At 44.6% G+C, this 18,083-nt stretch overlaps 2 protein-coding genes across 2 annotated transcripts in view; both read right to left on the reverse strand.

Annotated features, from left to right (window-relative positions):
• The window catches only part of LOC131888741 (axoneme-associated protein mst101(2)-like), a 29,757-nt gene extending 22,863 nt beyond the window's left edge, over positions 1-6,894 (reverse strand). The window contains exon 1 of the mRNA XM_059237666.1: positions 6,692-6,894. Coding sequence (XP_059093649.1) covers positions 6,692-6,709 — 18 coding nt within the window. The 5' untranslated portion in view covers positions 6,710-6,894. The remainder of the gene's footprint in view (positions 1-6,691) is intronic.
• A 3,982-nt stretch (positions 6,895-10,876) lies between these two features.
• On the reverse strand, positions 10,877-18,069 carry LOC131888743 (uncharacterized). Its single transcript, XM_059237668.1, has 2 exons — positions 17,730-18,069; positions 10,877-13,938 (listed from the first exon to the last, which is right to left on the reverse strand). The coding sequence occupies exons 1-2, from the start codon at positions 18,032-18,034 to the stop codon at positions 11,607-11,609; spliced, it is 2,637 nt and encodes an 878-aa protein (XP_059093651.1). The 5' UTR covers positions 18,035-18,069; the 3' UTR covers positions 10,877-11,606.
• Between the last annotated feature and the right edge of the window lie 14 nt (positions 18,070-18,083).

Below are 18,083 nucleotides of genomic sequence, written 5' to 3' on the forward strand. Positions count from 1 at the left end.
CTGGAATGACCTTCCCATTTGAGCAGGGCCAAAAGTAAAACTTGCTGACAGATGTAAGAAATGCGGAGTGATTGGGTATCCTTTCACGACGATTTAATGGTCCAGTTGAGTTCTTAACGAAGAGACGAGGCGGGGAAGGATAGCACTCATAGCAGCCACCAGTTGGACGAAACAAGACTATGCAACACGTACTACATCCATGTACCAAATACTCAAGCATCATTGTGTCGACAATCAACTATTATGCTCCTGGGCTCGAAATATCATTCGCTCTGGATGAGTTTTAAGATCCATAAAGCTTGTTTTGGGCGAACAAAAACAATGAATCTGGCAGTATTCTTGACATGTCGGTCACTTTATGTCTCGCCAAGAATTTGGTTTAACAAATGTCGAAGCTGATTTCACTGAAACCTACGTAGTTATTATTATTATTATTATTGTTATACATGGGTTGGATGATGCAGGTCCTTTGGTTGTATGTCCAGCCCCAGGGCCTAATCATATAGATAATCACTCAAGCTCACTTCCGAATTGGTCGAAATCGTGCTAAAGGTCTGCAGGATAAGCCGTCCGTAATAAGATATTGCTTGAACCATGACTGATTTTCATCACGGTCGCTCTATCTAACCATGAGATCAAATGGCAGGTTCAGAATATTCAGTCAATGACATTTCAATCAAGTAATTGAGTTGAAGAATTGTCCATTTCAATATGGTACTGCATAGACCAACAAATATGAGCGGATAAAATTACGGCAAAGACAAGAATAAAGTTTGTGGTCAATCTACAAGAGTGGCTAATTTAACAACAGTTAAGAGTAAAGTAGAGAAAGAATTACCAAAGGATATGATTCCCATTACTACACCATGTTTGTGTTTTTCTCTCTTTAATGCCTTGCCAAGGAGACGTAGCTGGATAAATAGCGACAAGTCATGCTAACTCGAATCTCGACCATGGATTACTTACAAGTAACGTATGTAGGTAGTTTTTCTTTGCCAACGTGAGGTACGCTTTAGATCGCAAGAGAACGTGCCACCCGTCCAAAGATTCAAGGCGGACTTTTGGTACGCAAGGCCCAGAGTGGCGACATGCATATACCGTAGTGATCCGGCATTTTAATCTCACATCCATACGTAGTTGTGTACTTCAAGCTATGGGACGTCTTTGCAAAGAGAACTTCCACTTGGAATGCGTCCGCTTGACATGAAGGGGTTGAAGAGACTACTACTACAAATTTTCCAATTCAGGGCAACTCATTCACTTCGCTTGTTTGGAGGCAAGCCTTTTGGCACGATTCACCAATGAAGGTGGAAGTCAAATCTTGTCGTTATCAATAGGATTGGTTTTTGTGCCAGGAGATCTTGTCAGGATAGGGTTTTTGCATTACCAGTCGTCGAAATGTTTATTTGCACGATTTCACGAAGGAGCTCATAGTTTTTAGTTTTTGCCTACTGGCACACCGGCCTCGGTCGGTCGTTGAAGAAAAAGTTTAGACGTTGGGAACAAAAAGTTTCCGAAGCAGTTTTGTCGGCAAGGAGTGAATTCGCCTCTTGGCCGAATAGATAATGAAATAATCAGCTTGGCTCTTTTTGCTGGCTAGATTTTTATCATGATGTGTCCATATACTCCATAAATCCAGACACTCTACAGTCTACATCCATATCTGCTCCCTCATCAATCCTGGCCGCCGACCCCGACATCCCCATTTCCAACTCCAAGCGATTGAATGACACCTAAGGTTGTTGGACCTCGAAGAGTCGTAACATAACTACGTAGGCTTGAGGCTCTTATGCTTCGCTGCTTCGTTGGGGCGTCAAATCTCTAACAACCCCACTTATTAAAGGGATGGAAGAGGGCAATAACAGCCGACAAGAGAGGTTTTGAAGTGGGTCATTTTCCAAGTTGATGGACAAAAAAAAAGAACTAGGGCGCAATTACTGCTGCTGGCTTCGTTGGATGGAGTAAGTAATGCACAAGAAGGGGGTGGTAGGACACAATGGAAACAGATTTGAATTACTGCTCCCATTGTTTTAGTGCGTCTCAACTTGTGGTTCATGCCTGGTATTCCAAAATGGTAGGAAATGGACAGCAGACCGCGCCAAGTCATTGTTGTTGGTAGTGACGATGATTGCTAGCCGCCCTCGAGGTCTTCAATTGCTACTTATTATGAGAACTAATTTACTCATTGGTGCTGCCCTGCATCGTATTCACTATCCAGCAAATAATGATTCGTATATATACCCTCGCACTCGAAATCACAACGATGATCACCATATGCACCCCAAGAGAGAACCAGGGATGAGATCAAGCATCAACATCCATGAGCTCACAATGTAATCTGAGAATCGCAGTCTTGTCGAATGGTGGCGGGTGCCATACTCGCCCTGACCCAGACAAGGTCACGAGTTCTAATCCGAACTAACGCTTCAAGCTGATTTAAAATGATCTTCGAGGAGGGTTAATGGTGACGCAGTCGAGCGGAGTTCGCGGATAATTTCTCCACCTTTATCATCAGAACGAACTTTAAGAAGACTCACTCACTTCTTCTGGAGGCTTGGGTGCTTACTTGCTGCATGTAGGTAGGCACTTTGGGCTCCGAGAGTAATACACACATAGAACGGTCAATCGGTCTCAGCACATTGTCCTCGGGTCAAATGCCACTTTAAGAGCTACCCAAACGTTCCCAGGTAGCTAGTAGCTATCTGGCCCTGTTGACTTAACCAACAGACTTATGAGATTCAAATGACCCATAAATGACCCACCAACTCAAAGAAACCAAGTCCCCGTGTCATTTCAACGATTCATCGCTTCATACCCAAAGGTTTCCCATGCTTAAGATGTGAGATGGGTTGAAACTCCTCTGAGATACTTCACGTAGAGAACCAACATGCGGGGCCTCGTAAAAAGGTTATTCATTTCAGATCCCAGTGTCATCCCGTTTTGGGTTTGGGTTGACACCAAGTGGAAAAGACTTCTCGTCCAAATTCGGTCAGGACAAATAAGTCGCCGCGACCGCCTCCGACCTTGCACGATCCAAGTGCGAGGTAAAAGGATTTGTCTACTCAATAGGTTACAAATCTATCCATACCATCAGCCCCAATGGTCGGTTGTCAAGAACATTTTGGCGCAATCGAAAGTGGTCCCGCCAATTCTCATTCGAGGTTCACCGAGGGATCATGAAAGAAGCATCCAAGTGAATGGCCGATGCAAAAGAGAGTGACACCGCAAGAGGCCCCAATTTACTACCAACAATAGAACATGGAATGCGTATGCGCATATTAATGAGTGTCTCATCGCCAGACTGGAGAAGAAGCCAATCGCGAATGCATTGAATGAGAAACAAATAGGCATTGACTTGACATCCACCCTCGAACACCTAAGCAGTCCTTGAACCAGGAATGTGTGAGATATATTTAAACCTCAACAATTACCATCACTCCAAGAAAATGAGCCTTTGTACGAATTTACATGTCTTGAATCTGAATCTCGTGACAAGACGGTAAATAGAAATATCACTGAAGTACGACGATGTTCAACATTTCAACATTGATAGATTGAGTGGAGGAGGTAATTAGCCATATCGTGTGGGGCTAAACTAAAGATGAAACGCCTGCATGCAACTAGTATGTCCATACGTACAAAATCATTACCCATGTATTTCTTCATCCTCGGGGTGAACCCTCTCAAACCAAGGGATGGACGCCAAGTTTTCATGGGCGGATCTTGTTTCTCATGCCTTAGCGTGTTCAAATGTCCATTGTTGCGTGGACAAATACTGTACGTACGTGTACTAAGTGCAAGCTTAATGGGGACTAACAGAGAGAAAGACACAAGGACTCACTCAGGGTTTACAACCTCCTGTTTGCCTACAATCGTACCAAAAGATGCGGTCACGAACTAATCAGGATCTCAAAGATTGACTTGAAATGGACTCCTTCCTACCATGCCCACTGTCTGTTTCGCTCGAACTCCATCCCACATACTGCATACAAACAGTCTTCCTCTTGGTACGATTTGAAAAGAAATGGCCAATTTAGAGCTTGTCCTTCTGGGCGTTTGTCTCGTATCATGACGCCGCGAGAAGAAGCACAAGAAATAATCTTCCGGGAAGTCAATCTCCAATCTCAGTAGTTCCTGTGACAACTTGAAAGGTGTTGTGCCATGACTCTTGTCGCAGAAGGGCAAATATCTGGAGTGGAGTTCATGGCTTTGGCCAGAGAGAAGTCCCCTCCCGTTGTTAACCAACCAACCAACCAACCAACCAACCAAGTGGCTAAATCTATGGACCTAAGCTGCCACCTGCAGACTTGTCGATTCTGGTTCTTGAGAGAGTTTATTAATAATCGTTTGCTCTAGATTTACAATGGGACCCGATGTCGAGTGGGCGAGTGGTTTTCCTTTGTCTGAGGGACTCGCTGTTTATTCGTTCACTTCATGTTACTTCACACACTGCACTCAATCTTTCCTAAACCAAGTGGGAGTCTGAAGCGAATGAATTTCACATTCCATTGGACCAAAATTTGCATCTCCAGCTCCCGAGAAATCGGTTATCAGAAGGTGGTTAACATCTCTATCTCGCTCTCGCTCTCTTCTCTGAAATGCATATCTTTTCGACGACCACAAAGTCATTGCACAGCCACAGGAACACGGTAATTATCATGACTACGATTATTACGGCACGCTTTGATCTGCCAAATTTAGAACGCCGAGGATGCGGGGAGACGGAGTTGCGGGGGAATATGTGTCAATCCTGATGACTGAGTAATGGGGCTTGAGGCCAGCGCTCAAGATTACTGCCTTTCCTAGGTGCCAAGAGGAAACCCTTTGGCTCGGGGAGTGATTAAAAAACTCTGGTCATATGAATTCCACGTCCCTCTACCCTCTTTCCTCTTTAAATCACACCTCGAGCCTACTATAGAGATTGAAGCATTCTCGAATTAGCATGAAGAGGCCTAAAGTTGCGAGCCAACGTTTTTGTTTTGCTACCCCTTTTTGCCATCTTGTCGTCAGTTCAAACTGAAGTGGCACTTTTTGCGACTTCCATCATGTTTTTCTTTCGATGGTTGCTCAGCAGGCAGCAGTGGTTCAATATCCTTCATGTCATTGCTGGCGTGCTGCTTTGCTCACTACTTGCTGACTTATCTTAGGTGGCCAAAGAAAATTCCGCATTACTGACCTAAACCTTTAACCCATGCATCTTTAACACAAAGCGTCACTGATTTAGTGAGTGAGTGAGTGAGTGAGTGAGTGAGTGAGTGAGTGAGTGAGTGAGTGAGTGAGTGAGTGAGTGAGTGAGTGAGGGGATTGCAGCCACACATAAGTTATCTAGTTTATCATGTCGACCTTGCTCATCTAAACAAGTTCGCTCAATCAATCTATTCTTCTCCTTCTTCTTCTTGTGCTTCTCTTGAGGTCGTTTTTGCGCCCGTTTCGAAATGCTTATGTACCCTTATTTGAATCTACAGTACAGCAGTAATAATGCACTTAACACCTGAGCTTCAATGTAAGGACGACAGCGAAGTGAAATGAAGGAGAAGGATGCGTTCGATTGTTTTTTTTCTTCTTCTGCTAGTAAGCCCGTTTAGTGAAACAGTGAAAATAGTCAATTGACAAGTGAAATGTCTACTTCCTGGTGAAGCCACACACAAAGTCTGAATCAAGGATTCCAAAAAATCACTCATCCAATCTTAGTCCTGTTTGAACCACGGTCGGAATCATTTGTTCTCTCTAATAGTTCAAAATCAGCGTGATCCGAGTGGTTTTCACATACCTTGTACGTGATATGTGTAATTTGTCAAATTGACAAGTCATCAATATGTTTCAATATTACAAAATGTACACACTCCTACACTTTTAGTGACAGAACAATGTGTTGGTACGTACTTCCGTGAAGGAACTTACTAATTGCCTCTTTTTCTTTCACGACAAGCATCAGCGATACCCGATGACTATTCAAAGGCAAAATTGCGAGAACCATCGAACCAAATCCCATTCTCAATATATAGAATTACCATCAAGAATCTTTAAGCGAACTGACTTTCTAGTGAACTCGTTAATTCTCTGGCCATCTACATAGTATACGTAGCTGCTATGTTTCTCTATAGTTTCATGATTTGAACGAGCGAATGAACCGGCTTCGTTTCTCCTAGGATCGAGCTCAGCGAAATATCACGGCATGTACATATTTGTACTTCATTAAGGTGTAGCGCGAAGTAGCAGTGTACGTACGAGCCTAGTATACGTACAGTCGACAGTAGGAGGGTAGTGATGGTCGTCAAGCAAGTGAGCAAGAAAACGGGAAGAGCAAGAAATGGAAGACGATGAAGACGAAGAAGAAGGAGAAAAAGGTCTCAGAATTTGGAATAGAAACTTGTCGGCTGGTTGTGAAATGTTTTGACCGGCTAGGGAGCCTGGTTAGAAGAAATTCATTCACTTTCCTCGGAAAAATTCATGCAGACTTCGAGGAGACAAAGAAGGTACACAACAGGATATGAATTTCAAGACGAGGAACCCGGTTCTTTGTCGTGCATGTCGATGGCCAACTGGCCGACATGCATTCAGTTATGAAAATGGATTCTGCGAGAAAAAAAGCCAGAACCCGATGGAGTGGCAAAAGGATGAGATGATGATTATCATTCAACACTTGTTGATGCTGATGATGAAGTGTACTGTTAAAGACGAAGGAACTTACCCTAAGAGAGGGCCGCATGATGGTTCTGTCGTGGTGGAATGTGTTCAAGTGTCCAAAAGAAAAGTCACGATAGGAGCGAACCTTTTTCACCCAACTCACTGGATCACAGCAGAGCAACAACTAACCACCTCAGATGTGTTGGTTGTTAGCTTTTAGGCACTTTTAATGAGCAATCAAAGCACGCACCAACGACAATACACCAATCTCGAGGGTATCGGGTTGATCACGCAACTGACTTCGGAAAACTTGTTTCCGACGACCAAAAGTTCCGAGCTCACCCTTACTTACCACCACCGTTCGTCGTCTTGTCCTGTCGGATCGAGAGCAGTGAGCACCGACCGACTAACCAACCAACCAACCAACCAACCACCAAGTAGTACCTACAACCGATGGACGGATGAGAAGGGCTCAGGGAGGATCAGTCAAATCCAAAGCCAACCGGCCACTTCAACCACCGGGCCTGAGCTCCTTCCGATTTTCTACTTAGGTTTCGCTTTTTGCGTCACGTTAGTCCTCTCGCTCGGAGCAAGCTCCTAACCCGCTCTATAGCATTCGTAGATATGTTCATACATACTCGTACGCACGAGCTCTCGTCAGTTAAGGTCCCTCTCTCCACCCCGCTATCCGTACGCCAATACTCCGTCCCCAGTACGCCCGTACGTCCGGCTATTCATGCGTCAGGGAAATCGCTTACTTCAGCTCAAGCTGAGCTGTTCTACGCACGTGTGATCCGCTAGCTATCTTGCGCTTTTGTCGAGCCTCTCCGAGTTCTTCTGTCAGCCAACGCACTTAAGTACCGTGGATAGATCAACTGTGAACAAACAGGTGGGATGAGTAGGTTAGACGGCCGAGGCTCTTGAATATCAAGATGCTCGACGGACGACAAGGAGGCACATCCCACCTGGTCCAAGGATCGCTCATAATCAGAGGTGAGAGTAAAAGACAGACAGCCGAGACGAGCGGCCCAAGACCATCGAGGACCACGGAGGACCATCCAGGGGGAGCGTGAGAGGAAAAACTCGAAAGGCTGAAATCGGGTGGAAACGACGAAATCCACAAAAGTGAACACTTCGCTGAGAGTGAGCGTGCAGACGGCTAAGCATTGACCGGTCAAGGGAAACCGACCCTAAAAGCCGGGAATAGAGAGCGGCATCGGACTGGCCGCTGAATGGAGGAACGAGCGAGACCAGATTTGAACACCTTGGTGGTGCAATATCCCTCAATGACGCTCCATCTCGATTCAGTTAGCGGTGATATGCGCGATGGTGCCGAATCGGAAGCGGTCCAATGACGGGCACAGGAAATGAGAGTGCCCCACTGCATTCACTCAAACTATGGCACGCACCGGAAGAGGGGGATTATTACATGGGTCAACACTGAATCTCGTTAAGTTAGGTGTCGGAGGATTGTCGGGGGGTAATAGAATGAAACTGGGAGAGACAAGCTCAAGTTGGTTTGCCAGCGAGCGAACCCAATTCCGAACTCCATGTACGAGTAGTACCTGCACCAGCAATCGAATTCAAGGCTATGGTGGAATTTCCAAACCCAACCAGTTCAATTGGGCGACGATGCATGGATGTAGTTCTTGAATTGTGTCTCATAACAGACAGCGATGACGACGACGACAACAACAACGACGACTATCAAAGCAGTTTTATTCAGGCAATTATCAAGGCTTTTCCCTTTGGTCAACCAGTGGAGAGATCGGGGTGTACTTTGAAAGATTGGGGCGGAACGGATCTTTTGTCAAGCATACTTGACCTAAAACTCATTAAACGCTTTTAATTGGTCCACGTCCAAAGGAAAAAAGCCTCTAAACTCCCAATTCCGATACTTGATGAAAGGAATGGCAAATTCTTTCCCACCAGGTTGGCTTGGCGGTTCTGGCGTTTGATTTTAGTGAGGCGGATTGGATTCACCAAGCCGTCATCAAAGCGAATAACCGTTGGTTTCCGTAAGCCAGATAACCTTCTCTTAATTCCAACAGGAGATTACTAATGATATTGCACGTGCTTCACAAAGGGAAAAAAAGCATAATTTCCTTTTGAAAACACCCCCTCAAGGGTAAATACCATAAACATTCGTGGAATTTGATTTGATCAGGGCCGCAAGGTTATTGGCAAAAGACCCACGAATAACAGTCGTAATTGTTGTTGTTGCTGTTCACGTTCTTCCTCCTCCCATTTTCATTCTTTGTGCCAAACGATTCTAAACAAAGGAAGAGAAATGAGCCGCTAATTACCATAGCGCGGGGAGAAAATTATGAATTTCATTCCTGGACCACGATCGAGATGAGATGTCTGCCTCATGTATCAGGTCCTGTGGCTCCTCTCGATAACTTGGGCCCCGGGCCCTTTTTGGCCCATTCAAAAAAAGAAGGAGATTTACGTATGAATGCGTTTTTGAGCAGTGCTCGTAAGTCACCCACCCACCCCACACGTTTGCCTTCAAAGCCTTGAATGCGACCCTCCCGTAAGGATCTAGCATTGCCGAGTGACTCTTAGATGGGATACCGATGATCTATCCATAATGATTTGGGCTTGAATTGATTGTTGGGAGCGAGCTCCTTGCTTCGCAGAACACACAAGTGCTAGTGCACCATGGCCCATGAGTCGTCGTCTTTGTCATTCAAAGGCAGCTCAAAACGAGCTACCGAGAGACCCATCCAAGGGCTATTGGGGCGTGCTCTGGTCGTCGTTTACTTTTAACGTGGCTGGAATTTTTCCTCAATTTGAATATTGTGCACGATGTCTGGGTGTTAGTATTCGTCACAATTAACACTACGTACATGTGTGTCCGAATTGTGATTAAACTAAACCAGGCCACTTCCAACGACTGCTTCTTTCCGAGGTGGATGAAATTAACCAAGTTCGCACGGATTGACATGTTCCACCATTTCCGGGCAATGTGAAAAAGCCCCCTGAGAAACTAGCTATTAATCTCGAATGACTGCGAGGTGTGTTTTGCTAATCCAACTTCCTACATTACCACTGACAATCAGACCTGAGTGGCAGAAGAAACTGTTGAAAAAGAGCTGACAGAAGTAAAGCACTCCACCCTGGTGTCATACCGACGGGCATAATGATGCCTACGTATTCAGCTCTCGCTGCCATGTACGTATGCATGGCTTTACCTCTTCAGATCGAGTTGAAAAACCAAAGGAATAACTACGATTCGAGCAAATTTTCCCACGGATTGCGAAAAAATGGCACTTAAAATTGCTCTGACTTTTTCGTTCAGTCATGAGGGCAATTTGAAGCACGATAAGATAAGTTGTCATGAGCGGAAACCGCGGTGAAATCTTTCAAAAGACAAGTGATCCTTGCTTTACTATGTTGGTCGATTGACTTCATCAAGCTTGTGGTGGTGGTGCAATGGATACGACAACCACTGCTCGTTGGTACACCTGCACACACACAGATACACACACACACGTAAGACGCCAAAGAGACCGAGTGGGGAGTCCTCAAGTGCGCAAGTAAGGTCAAACATGGCATAATTGCCTGAGGTTGATGGTTGGTGGTTATGTTCATGGTGGGGAATTCGCTTATTCAAGACGACCAGCCGCAAACAGCTCAGGCCCTCGAAAGAAAAACCCATCGGGTCAAATGTAATCCCTTTTCCAAAGACAAGTAAATGAGATGCGAAAGCGGCGGGTGATGGCGACCAGAATGAGTTTTGGCCCACCGGCCAAATAGATGTCCGAGATATCTCTGGATGACCCTGATACATATGCATTATCTTTGTTTTTGATTGCTATTTTGCTGCGGGACGTCCAACGTGTGGTGGCCACACGTTCTCGTTGGTTGTTGCTTTGCGACAGTATGAGAAGGAAGTGAGTGACAAATCCATCCCAGCAATTGGCGTTGGTCATCCTGACCAGTTTCCACTCGGAGCACTTGCCTCGTGCCCTGTCTCCTCCTCCTTCTAGTATGATATCCTATCCACGGACTTCTAGAGATTTGGACTGCGAACAGGAGCAAAAGGTCCTTGTCTCCTAAACCGTTCACTTTATTTCAAATAAACAGTTGACACGACCACAAGATCTTTTTGAAAAGATGAACTTGGCCAAATTTGAGCCCGAAACTATGCATAGGAAACTCAGGAGATATGGTCAAAGTTATGTTGTGAGCACTACATAAAATTCGAATGTTCTTGCCTGCTCTTGATCAGCTACATAAGCGTTTGACAACATCACTCTGAAACTTTACAAGTGAATAATATAAAAATTGACCTGCCTTTAATTGAAGAGCTCTACGTTTCTTATTTCATTATTTTAATGCGAAAAGTGGCTCAGAATTGCCATTTATAAGAGCAGGTCCATTTGGCGGGAAGTTCGTTCACAGTCCAAATTTCTAGAAGTTCATGTCCTATTCTATCCATCGTTTTCTTTCCTGTCCAGCAAACCTGATTGGACTCGAAGAGATGTTTGATTGAAAACAAAATATGCACTTTGTGGCACATGGAGACAGATTCAAGGCCGCGTGTCTAAAAACATGCGCACGCACCACACGCTCTGAAGCTTGAACGAGGAGCGATCAAACGAGAAAATACAAGCAATGGCGGGTATGCATGTCTTACTGCATCGTAGTCTAATTCGGGATAGGTGAGACTTGTAAGTTGTACTTCCATGTGAAATCTAATCCGCCTCTCCCTCACTCTTGGCACGACAACGAGAATCTTGACTACAGTCTGATTGTATCCTGCCTTCGGCCATCTAACCAAACAATTTGGTGTATTAACAATCAGATGATGTGTTGATAATAAAAGTTGAATTGAATTCCCCACATAATTTGGTACATCCGCAGTTTGAAAATCCCAACAAAATCATGCTATTTCCTACACACGCATAATATGGAGCACGGCTTCTTCATTCATTAATAGCGCAATCTATGAGAGAGCTACTGTATCCATCTTAAAACTGAAAGTTATTGCCAAATGGGCCGAGATCCGGCTCCTTATTGGCATGTAGGCGGCTCTTTGGGTGTGTCGCTGACAGAGGTTGGACCACATCTTGCGATCTGAGAAATCTTTGCCTACCGCTGGCAAAAATGAACCGCAGAAGCCAATAAAAGACCTCGGCAAAAGTGATGAGAGAGACTCCCGTGAAAAGACCCAAAGTGCCTCCAACAGCCGAGATTTGGTCAAATACGGTGATTCTCATTTCTTGGGTGATTCGAGTGATGATGGGCGTATCAAAGAAAAAGTTCAACACTGAAATGTCCTCGCGGAATCGTTTTGTGGCCAACTCCGAGTCGTCCAGATCATGCATCATCTTGGTTAAGTTTTTGGTCCAAGGATCCATAAACAGGTGTTCAGGATCGAGCAGATAGTTGGCCAATCGTCCGGTTTTCGTCTTCGCATCCCACCACAGATCCGAATCTGTGGCGGTGGTATCTGAATAAGAATACCGATTCATGGTGGAAAATATGTGTATCCCCTCGCAGTCGTTCTTGCAATCGCAGTCTGTCCTATCTTGCAAATCATCTTGATAATTGGCCAAATTTTCTCTGAAACACTCATTACCCGACAGACCACACGCTGGAAACTGTGTTTGGTTCAGGTACCATGGAGCGCATTGGCAAATCAGAGCAATCTTGTTGAGGCGGCATTCCAACAAGCAATTATCTTGGGTGTAGATGGAGAAATAATTCAATTGCCTGTCATCCGGAAAGTAGCAAGCCTTCATGTCCTTGTTCCAGGCCTTGAACTGGATGGATGAGTCAATGTAGTGGATGCCATGCAAATAGATGGAATGTTCCCCGTGATAAGTGGGGTCCATCTTAAATGGCACCTTGTGCGTAACCACACCCGGGACGGTTACGTACACCTGGAACTTACTGCCTGGCGTATTCCGGCTACCCAAAGTGGCAAACTTGTGGTTGTCGATGATTACACGCAAGCCTTTGCTTTTCCCACAACCTTGGACCTTGCGGACTTGCACCGCCTCGTTGGTTGCTCGGTCGTCAAACCCTAAGTCAAAGTTATTGAAAGTGTAACAAAGACCATGATCGTTAAAAGTGGTTTGGAATGAATGGCAATAGTGCTCGTCGTAGGGCCCATACTTGATGCCAGAGTCCAGCTGATCTCTAAACCAACAGAATGGAAAAAGGGGTTGTGGCATTTGCCGAATGGAAAAGTCCTCCTGGACCTCTGCCACATGAGGGGGATGAATGGAAAATCGCATCACATTCAAAAGCGTCTTCGTCAAATTGAGTCGGAAGTGATTAGTGATGTTCGACAATCGAGCGGAGTCTATCTCGCCGTGATCGTTGAGATAATGGACCAAGTCTGGCAATGGCATGTCCTCGAATGTTCCATAGGCTTCACTGTACAATTCCGGGAATTTACTCCGCGGAAAAAAGTGATGATAAAGATGTGTTGCATTTTCATTATCCGGCAAATGAGCGAAGACCCAGCTCATAATTGATCCTGGCGGGGTTTGGGATAGGTCAAGAGCATTGCTGGGCCCACCAAGGAAGCTGTCCAGATCCTTGAGAAAGGCTAGATCTTCCCTTATCTCGGCACATGTCGGTAAATTCTCTGGTCCGGTCCCCATTCCCAAGGTTGGAAACATTCTGAGGGGATCTCCTTCCAATCTCGTCATATTAATCTCCGTCAGGGGTGCTAAGCCTAATCGCTCGTAGATCATTTGGACGATCTTTTGACCATAATTTGCCTCTCCTCGCTCACGAGTACTACGATTACCACTTGCACCGTAACTATCATCGTTGTCCGAGTACTCACTGGTGGGCCCCAACCTAATCGAATTCAAGAGTGTCTCAAATTCGTTGATTAATGTGCAGTTGTGAGCTGATGCCTGGGGCTCATTGACGGAAACTGAGTCCGCCCGACCACTTCCATGTGTGGTGTAAGTCAGATTTCCACGTCTGGCTTGGCAATAAATTATAAAACAATCCTCTTCCCAGTCGCCTTGGAAATCATCTCGAAATCCTCCACCACCATCAGCAGCTTCATCATTCCAGCGAATTTCATTCGGGTTCTTATCCCCCGGAAAAGTGTCGGGCTCAGACGGATAGTTCGCCTTGGCTTGAGTCGTGGTTTGCGAATTCTCAAACGAGGGTCTGTCTGTTGATCCAGAGTTGCTGAAAGAAGGGCCCTTTATCTGATGTTGTCTGGTTCGCCTTGAAGTGTGAATAAGCGAGAGTGCCTTTATCATAGCCAGTCCAGTGTTGAGTCCATCCGGAGTGGGACGGGTATTCGCAACAAATTCGGGAAAACCAAACCTGATTGGAAAAAGGATAATGAGAAAAGGATTTCCACCCTACAACGTGTTTCGTTCTACCATGTACTCCTCGTCGTTGCACGTCGGACTGTCAGCTTGTCACACATATGTAGCATAGATCTCAAGTGGGCTTAGTACATAGGTCTACGACAGAAGCTAACGAGCCCAAACATTATTGTTTTTTTTTTACGAGAACGAAAATGACCTCGGTAGCTAGATAAGCTCGAAGTCAATTAAAATGAGCCACTCAAAGTGGTCGTCATTGGACTTCGTTGTTGCCATCGGCAAGGATCGAAGTCGTTCGAAGCATAATGTTCAAAACACTAAAACCATTGTATCAAATTCAAGTTAACGTTGCCTTTGGGACGTCTAGGAAATGAAGGAGAATTTTGTCAATCTATTTTTTACTACTCTTAAAAGTTTTTTTGTCTTATTCATTCATGGTCAGGCGGAGTTGCTCGTTGACGGAAACAACTGGTTTGTAGCCTTGTTAATGGTTGGGAAGTACGTGACAGAAAAAAAAACAGATTTTAGGCTGGCTTTACGAATCTGGTCTTGTGTCTCGACCCTTCCCTTAGTTTCAGGTCCGCATATGTGGGAAGATTGAAACACACTCAGTGTGCACCAGTCACCACAATTTTATGGGAGGTCACTCACTGCCTCAAATTCAACGCAATCGAAAATAATAGTCGTATGATTACATAAACTAATCCTTAGCTTTCGAAAAATCAGCTGTAACTGCTAGTCATTTTTTAACAAAAACCGGCAAAAAATTGTTCCGATAATGTTACATGGAGGAACAATTTCTTTCAAGGACAGAGAGAAGTGCAACTGTGATTGAATTCCTTAGCAAGAAATAGTGAAGTCTAGAAATACATGGTACCTCTAAGAAATTGCTATGACGTCATCAGACAACTATTACTTAAAGGACCCAATAAGAGTCCTAGTTTAATCAGTTACATAGCCTACCCAATGGGTATGACTTATGAAAGAAAAAACGAAAATCTCGAGGGCTTGTCTGAGAAAAGTCACTCCAAGCAAGCCGCTTGAGAGTCTGCCTTGAACACATTTTGGTAGTTGGGCAGCAGGGTGTCAGGCAGATCGACTTGTCTTGCGTTACTCAGTTTCAACCAAAGCAGACAAATGAGCCATCAGCTCACTGGCTCCCTGAAATCAGAACTTGATTTTGAGAATCACGTAACTAAATGTGCTCAAAGCCGATCCCCATCGCACACACCAGGGAGCAGAGAGGGAGCCAAAAATTTCTCAGATATCTCTTTAGTGTCGTTTCTCTGATCTGTAGTTCTGCTACATTCTTACGAGTCTGAAATGCTTTTTGGACCAGCAAAGAAGAGAAGTTAAATCAGGCTTTGAAGGACTGAAAATGAAAATGAAATGTTCGCATTAAATTGGCAAAAGCGTCAGAACTATATCTTTTTAAAACAGATACAAGTCATTTCCTATTTTAGATCTTTTACCCTCTCTCTTTTGTTTCCTAACAACTGTGTTTGAACATTACCTACACATGCTTTTTTTCAATGTTAATCTAATTGGCTATGAATCGTTGGTATTTCTAGGAATGTCCATTTTGATTATAAATAGATAAGTAATCGAGTCAAACCAGTCGACAAGGAAAAACAGCCTCGAAACCAGGAAGCCATTCATCATCAAGTGATTATTAGTCTGTTTGAAGACCTCCGAATCTCTGGACAGCTAGCTAGCTAGCTAACTAGCTAGATATCTATCCAATTACAGAAAATCAATTAAACGGAAATTAAGGATACACTGAGGTGAGGCAAATCCCCAGACTAGCTAGCTCCTCTCCCATTGTCCGAAACGAAGCTCAACCTACCAACAAATCTTGAATGAGTGTGAGTGAGCTATTGTACAAATTCAGTGAATGAGTGTATCATTCAGTGAGTCCAGGGCCCTGGAACTAAGTCGCTTAAGTCTCTAAGTCACGATTTGGTTCGTGTGAAGAGACTGAGACAGACAGTGTGGTTCTCCTAACTTGTTTCTCTGTGAACCTCCAAATAAGATGGATCAAGCAGTTTGCCTTGAAGCAACAACGAGTTTCGTCTCGTTTCATTTTATTACAACAGCAGCCATGATTTGCGTGTCTTGTTGACGAGGAAACCTAATTAAACTCCATGCACTACGCCCTTGCCCAGTCTGCAGTATCCTATACTGTACACAAACACCACTGTGCTCGTACATGTTCCACGACGACAAGCAAAGAGCTTTATTGTAGGTATTCGACCAATCTTGATTTCCTCCTTCAGTAGTCCACGTGATCCTTGTTAGTTTAAATCCCGTACTGCACCTATAGATAGCTATGTAGGCATATATGCACGTACAGTAAGCAATGGGGCAGGAATGTATTATCATCCAAGGATCTATCCCCGACCTCATAGACACATTTTCTAAAATGATCTGGATGGCAGGCGCTTTCGGTTTCGAAGGAAAGTGCATAAGCCAACTTACTACTACTACTACGTGTAGTCAGACACGGACGGAATTGAACAGGAAGTGAAAACGACGCAAACAATGCACAGCTGCCAATCTGTATTTGACCAAGATGATCTTTCCATCGATTTCGTCAAGAAAATTGAAATGCCATTTTGACCGCACGGCAGAACGAGACGGCTAGGCAATTATGTCCATCAATCAAACCAAAAAATAATAAGCGTTCGACACGACTTCGAGCGGTACTCCAAGCCAAAGCTCTATCTACTATGTAGTATGTACACTTCGATTGAGCTAGTTCGTCGCTATTCTTCAGCGTTTTAGTAAGGAAGGAAGCCTCGCTCGCTCTCAAAGTACACCTTTTCGGGAACCATACAAGCTTGAAACTTCACAATCTAGTTCTGATGTCTTCCTTGATTGTATCAAAACCTCCATCCGTTTGTCAAGATCTACTTTATATTATAATGGCCGATAAAATACGCCCAGTTCTCTCGGAATATAACGTAAACACACTTCCCTAGAACAACGCCTATTCAGAGCATCTCGTATCTGGGCAATCGGCATTTCGAGTGATCATCAAGATTGCTCCCACCAAGATAAGCCTTTGAATTCGTGACACCGGGAGAAAACCTTGACGGAGCACGGCAACGACGAGTGTCCGGAATGTGAATGAAATAAATGATCGCCACTAGAAGTGGTTCGTTAATGGCACATCAAGAATGTGCGAGTGTGTACATACGTAGTCGGTCTGTTTGATTAGCAGTACTAGTATGTACGTATGTACGTATGCACGTACGTAGTAGGAGAAGCAGCCCATGTCTGGATCCGTCGTTTGGACCACCGCTGACCGCCGGGGTCCGTAGACATTCACGAAGAAGTTTCATTTCACATTGCACATTCCGACCATGAACCAATCAATGATGGTGCAAGCCATTTAGGCCCAAATCAGTGTGAGTCGAAATCGAGCTCCCAACTAAGTAAGACGCAAAAGTATCACAATTTGTGCAAGACGGCTGGCTGGCCGCGCAATAATACAAATAGCGACGGGCTATTATTTTCCATTATATTAAAGCGAACAGCGCATAAACTGATAAACTGAACCCGAAAGCGTTATGCGAAGAAGCCAGACAGCGATCTTTTGACTCTGAAGACACTCACACAAGGTGAAATTAAGTTACTCATTCATCAGGCTTGTATGTGGAAGCTCTGCCAACCTGAAGAATGGCGTCCTATGGACCGAGTTCCACAGGGTCAAAATTTGTGGGTGCGAGATGGACATATGTAGATAAGGCGATAGGTCAAGATTGTGCGTGTAGACGTTTTTACCTGGTGTCTCCTATTGGACAAATGGTCACGGAAGGAAATGGCACCTGTTCAATTGGGATTTGAGTGACCGACGTGATTACTGGATTGTCTTTCCAAGCAATGAAGCTATTGTTAATAATCAATGCTGCACTGATGACGCCAAAGAGTACAATCAAAACCCAAAAGCTCTTGCCCAAGGTTGATCGAGATTCGCCCCAAAAATAAGTACCATGAATGGTGGAGGATTCGCAAAACTTGGCGAACATAGAGCCGTAGTCCTCGGACTCAACGACCGCATGTTTTTCAGCATATTTCGGTTTCGACATGGCGATGACGGAAAGAAGACTGAGAGTCCACAGGAACTTGGTTCTTGGT

Source organism: Tigriopus californicus, chromosome 10 (genome assembly GCF_007210705.1).
Source record: "Tigriopus californicus strain San Diego chromosome 10, Tcal_SD_v2.1, whole genome shotgun sequence".
Lineage (NCBI taxonomy): Eukaryota > Metazoa > Arthropoda > Copepoda > Harpacticoida > Harpacticidae > Tigriopus > Tigriopus californicus.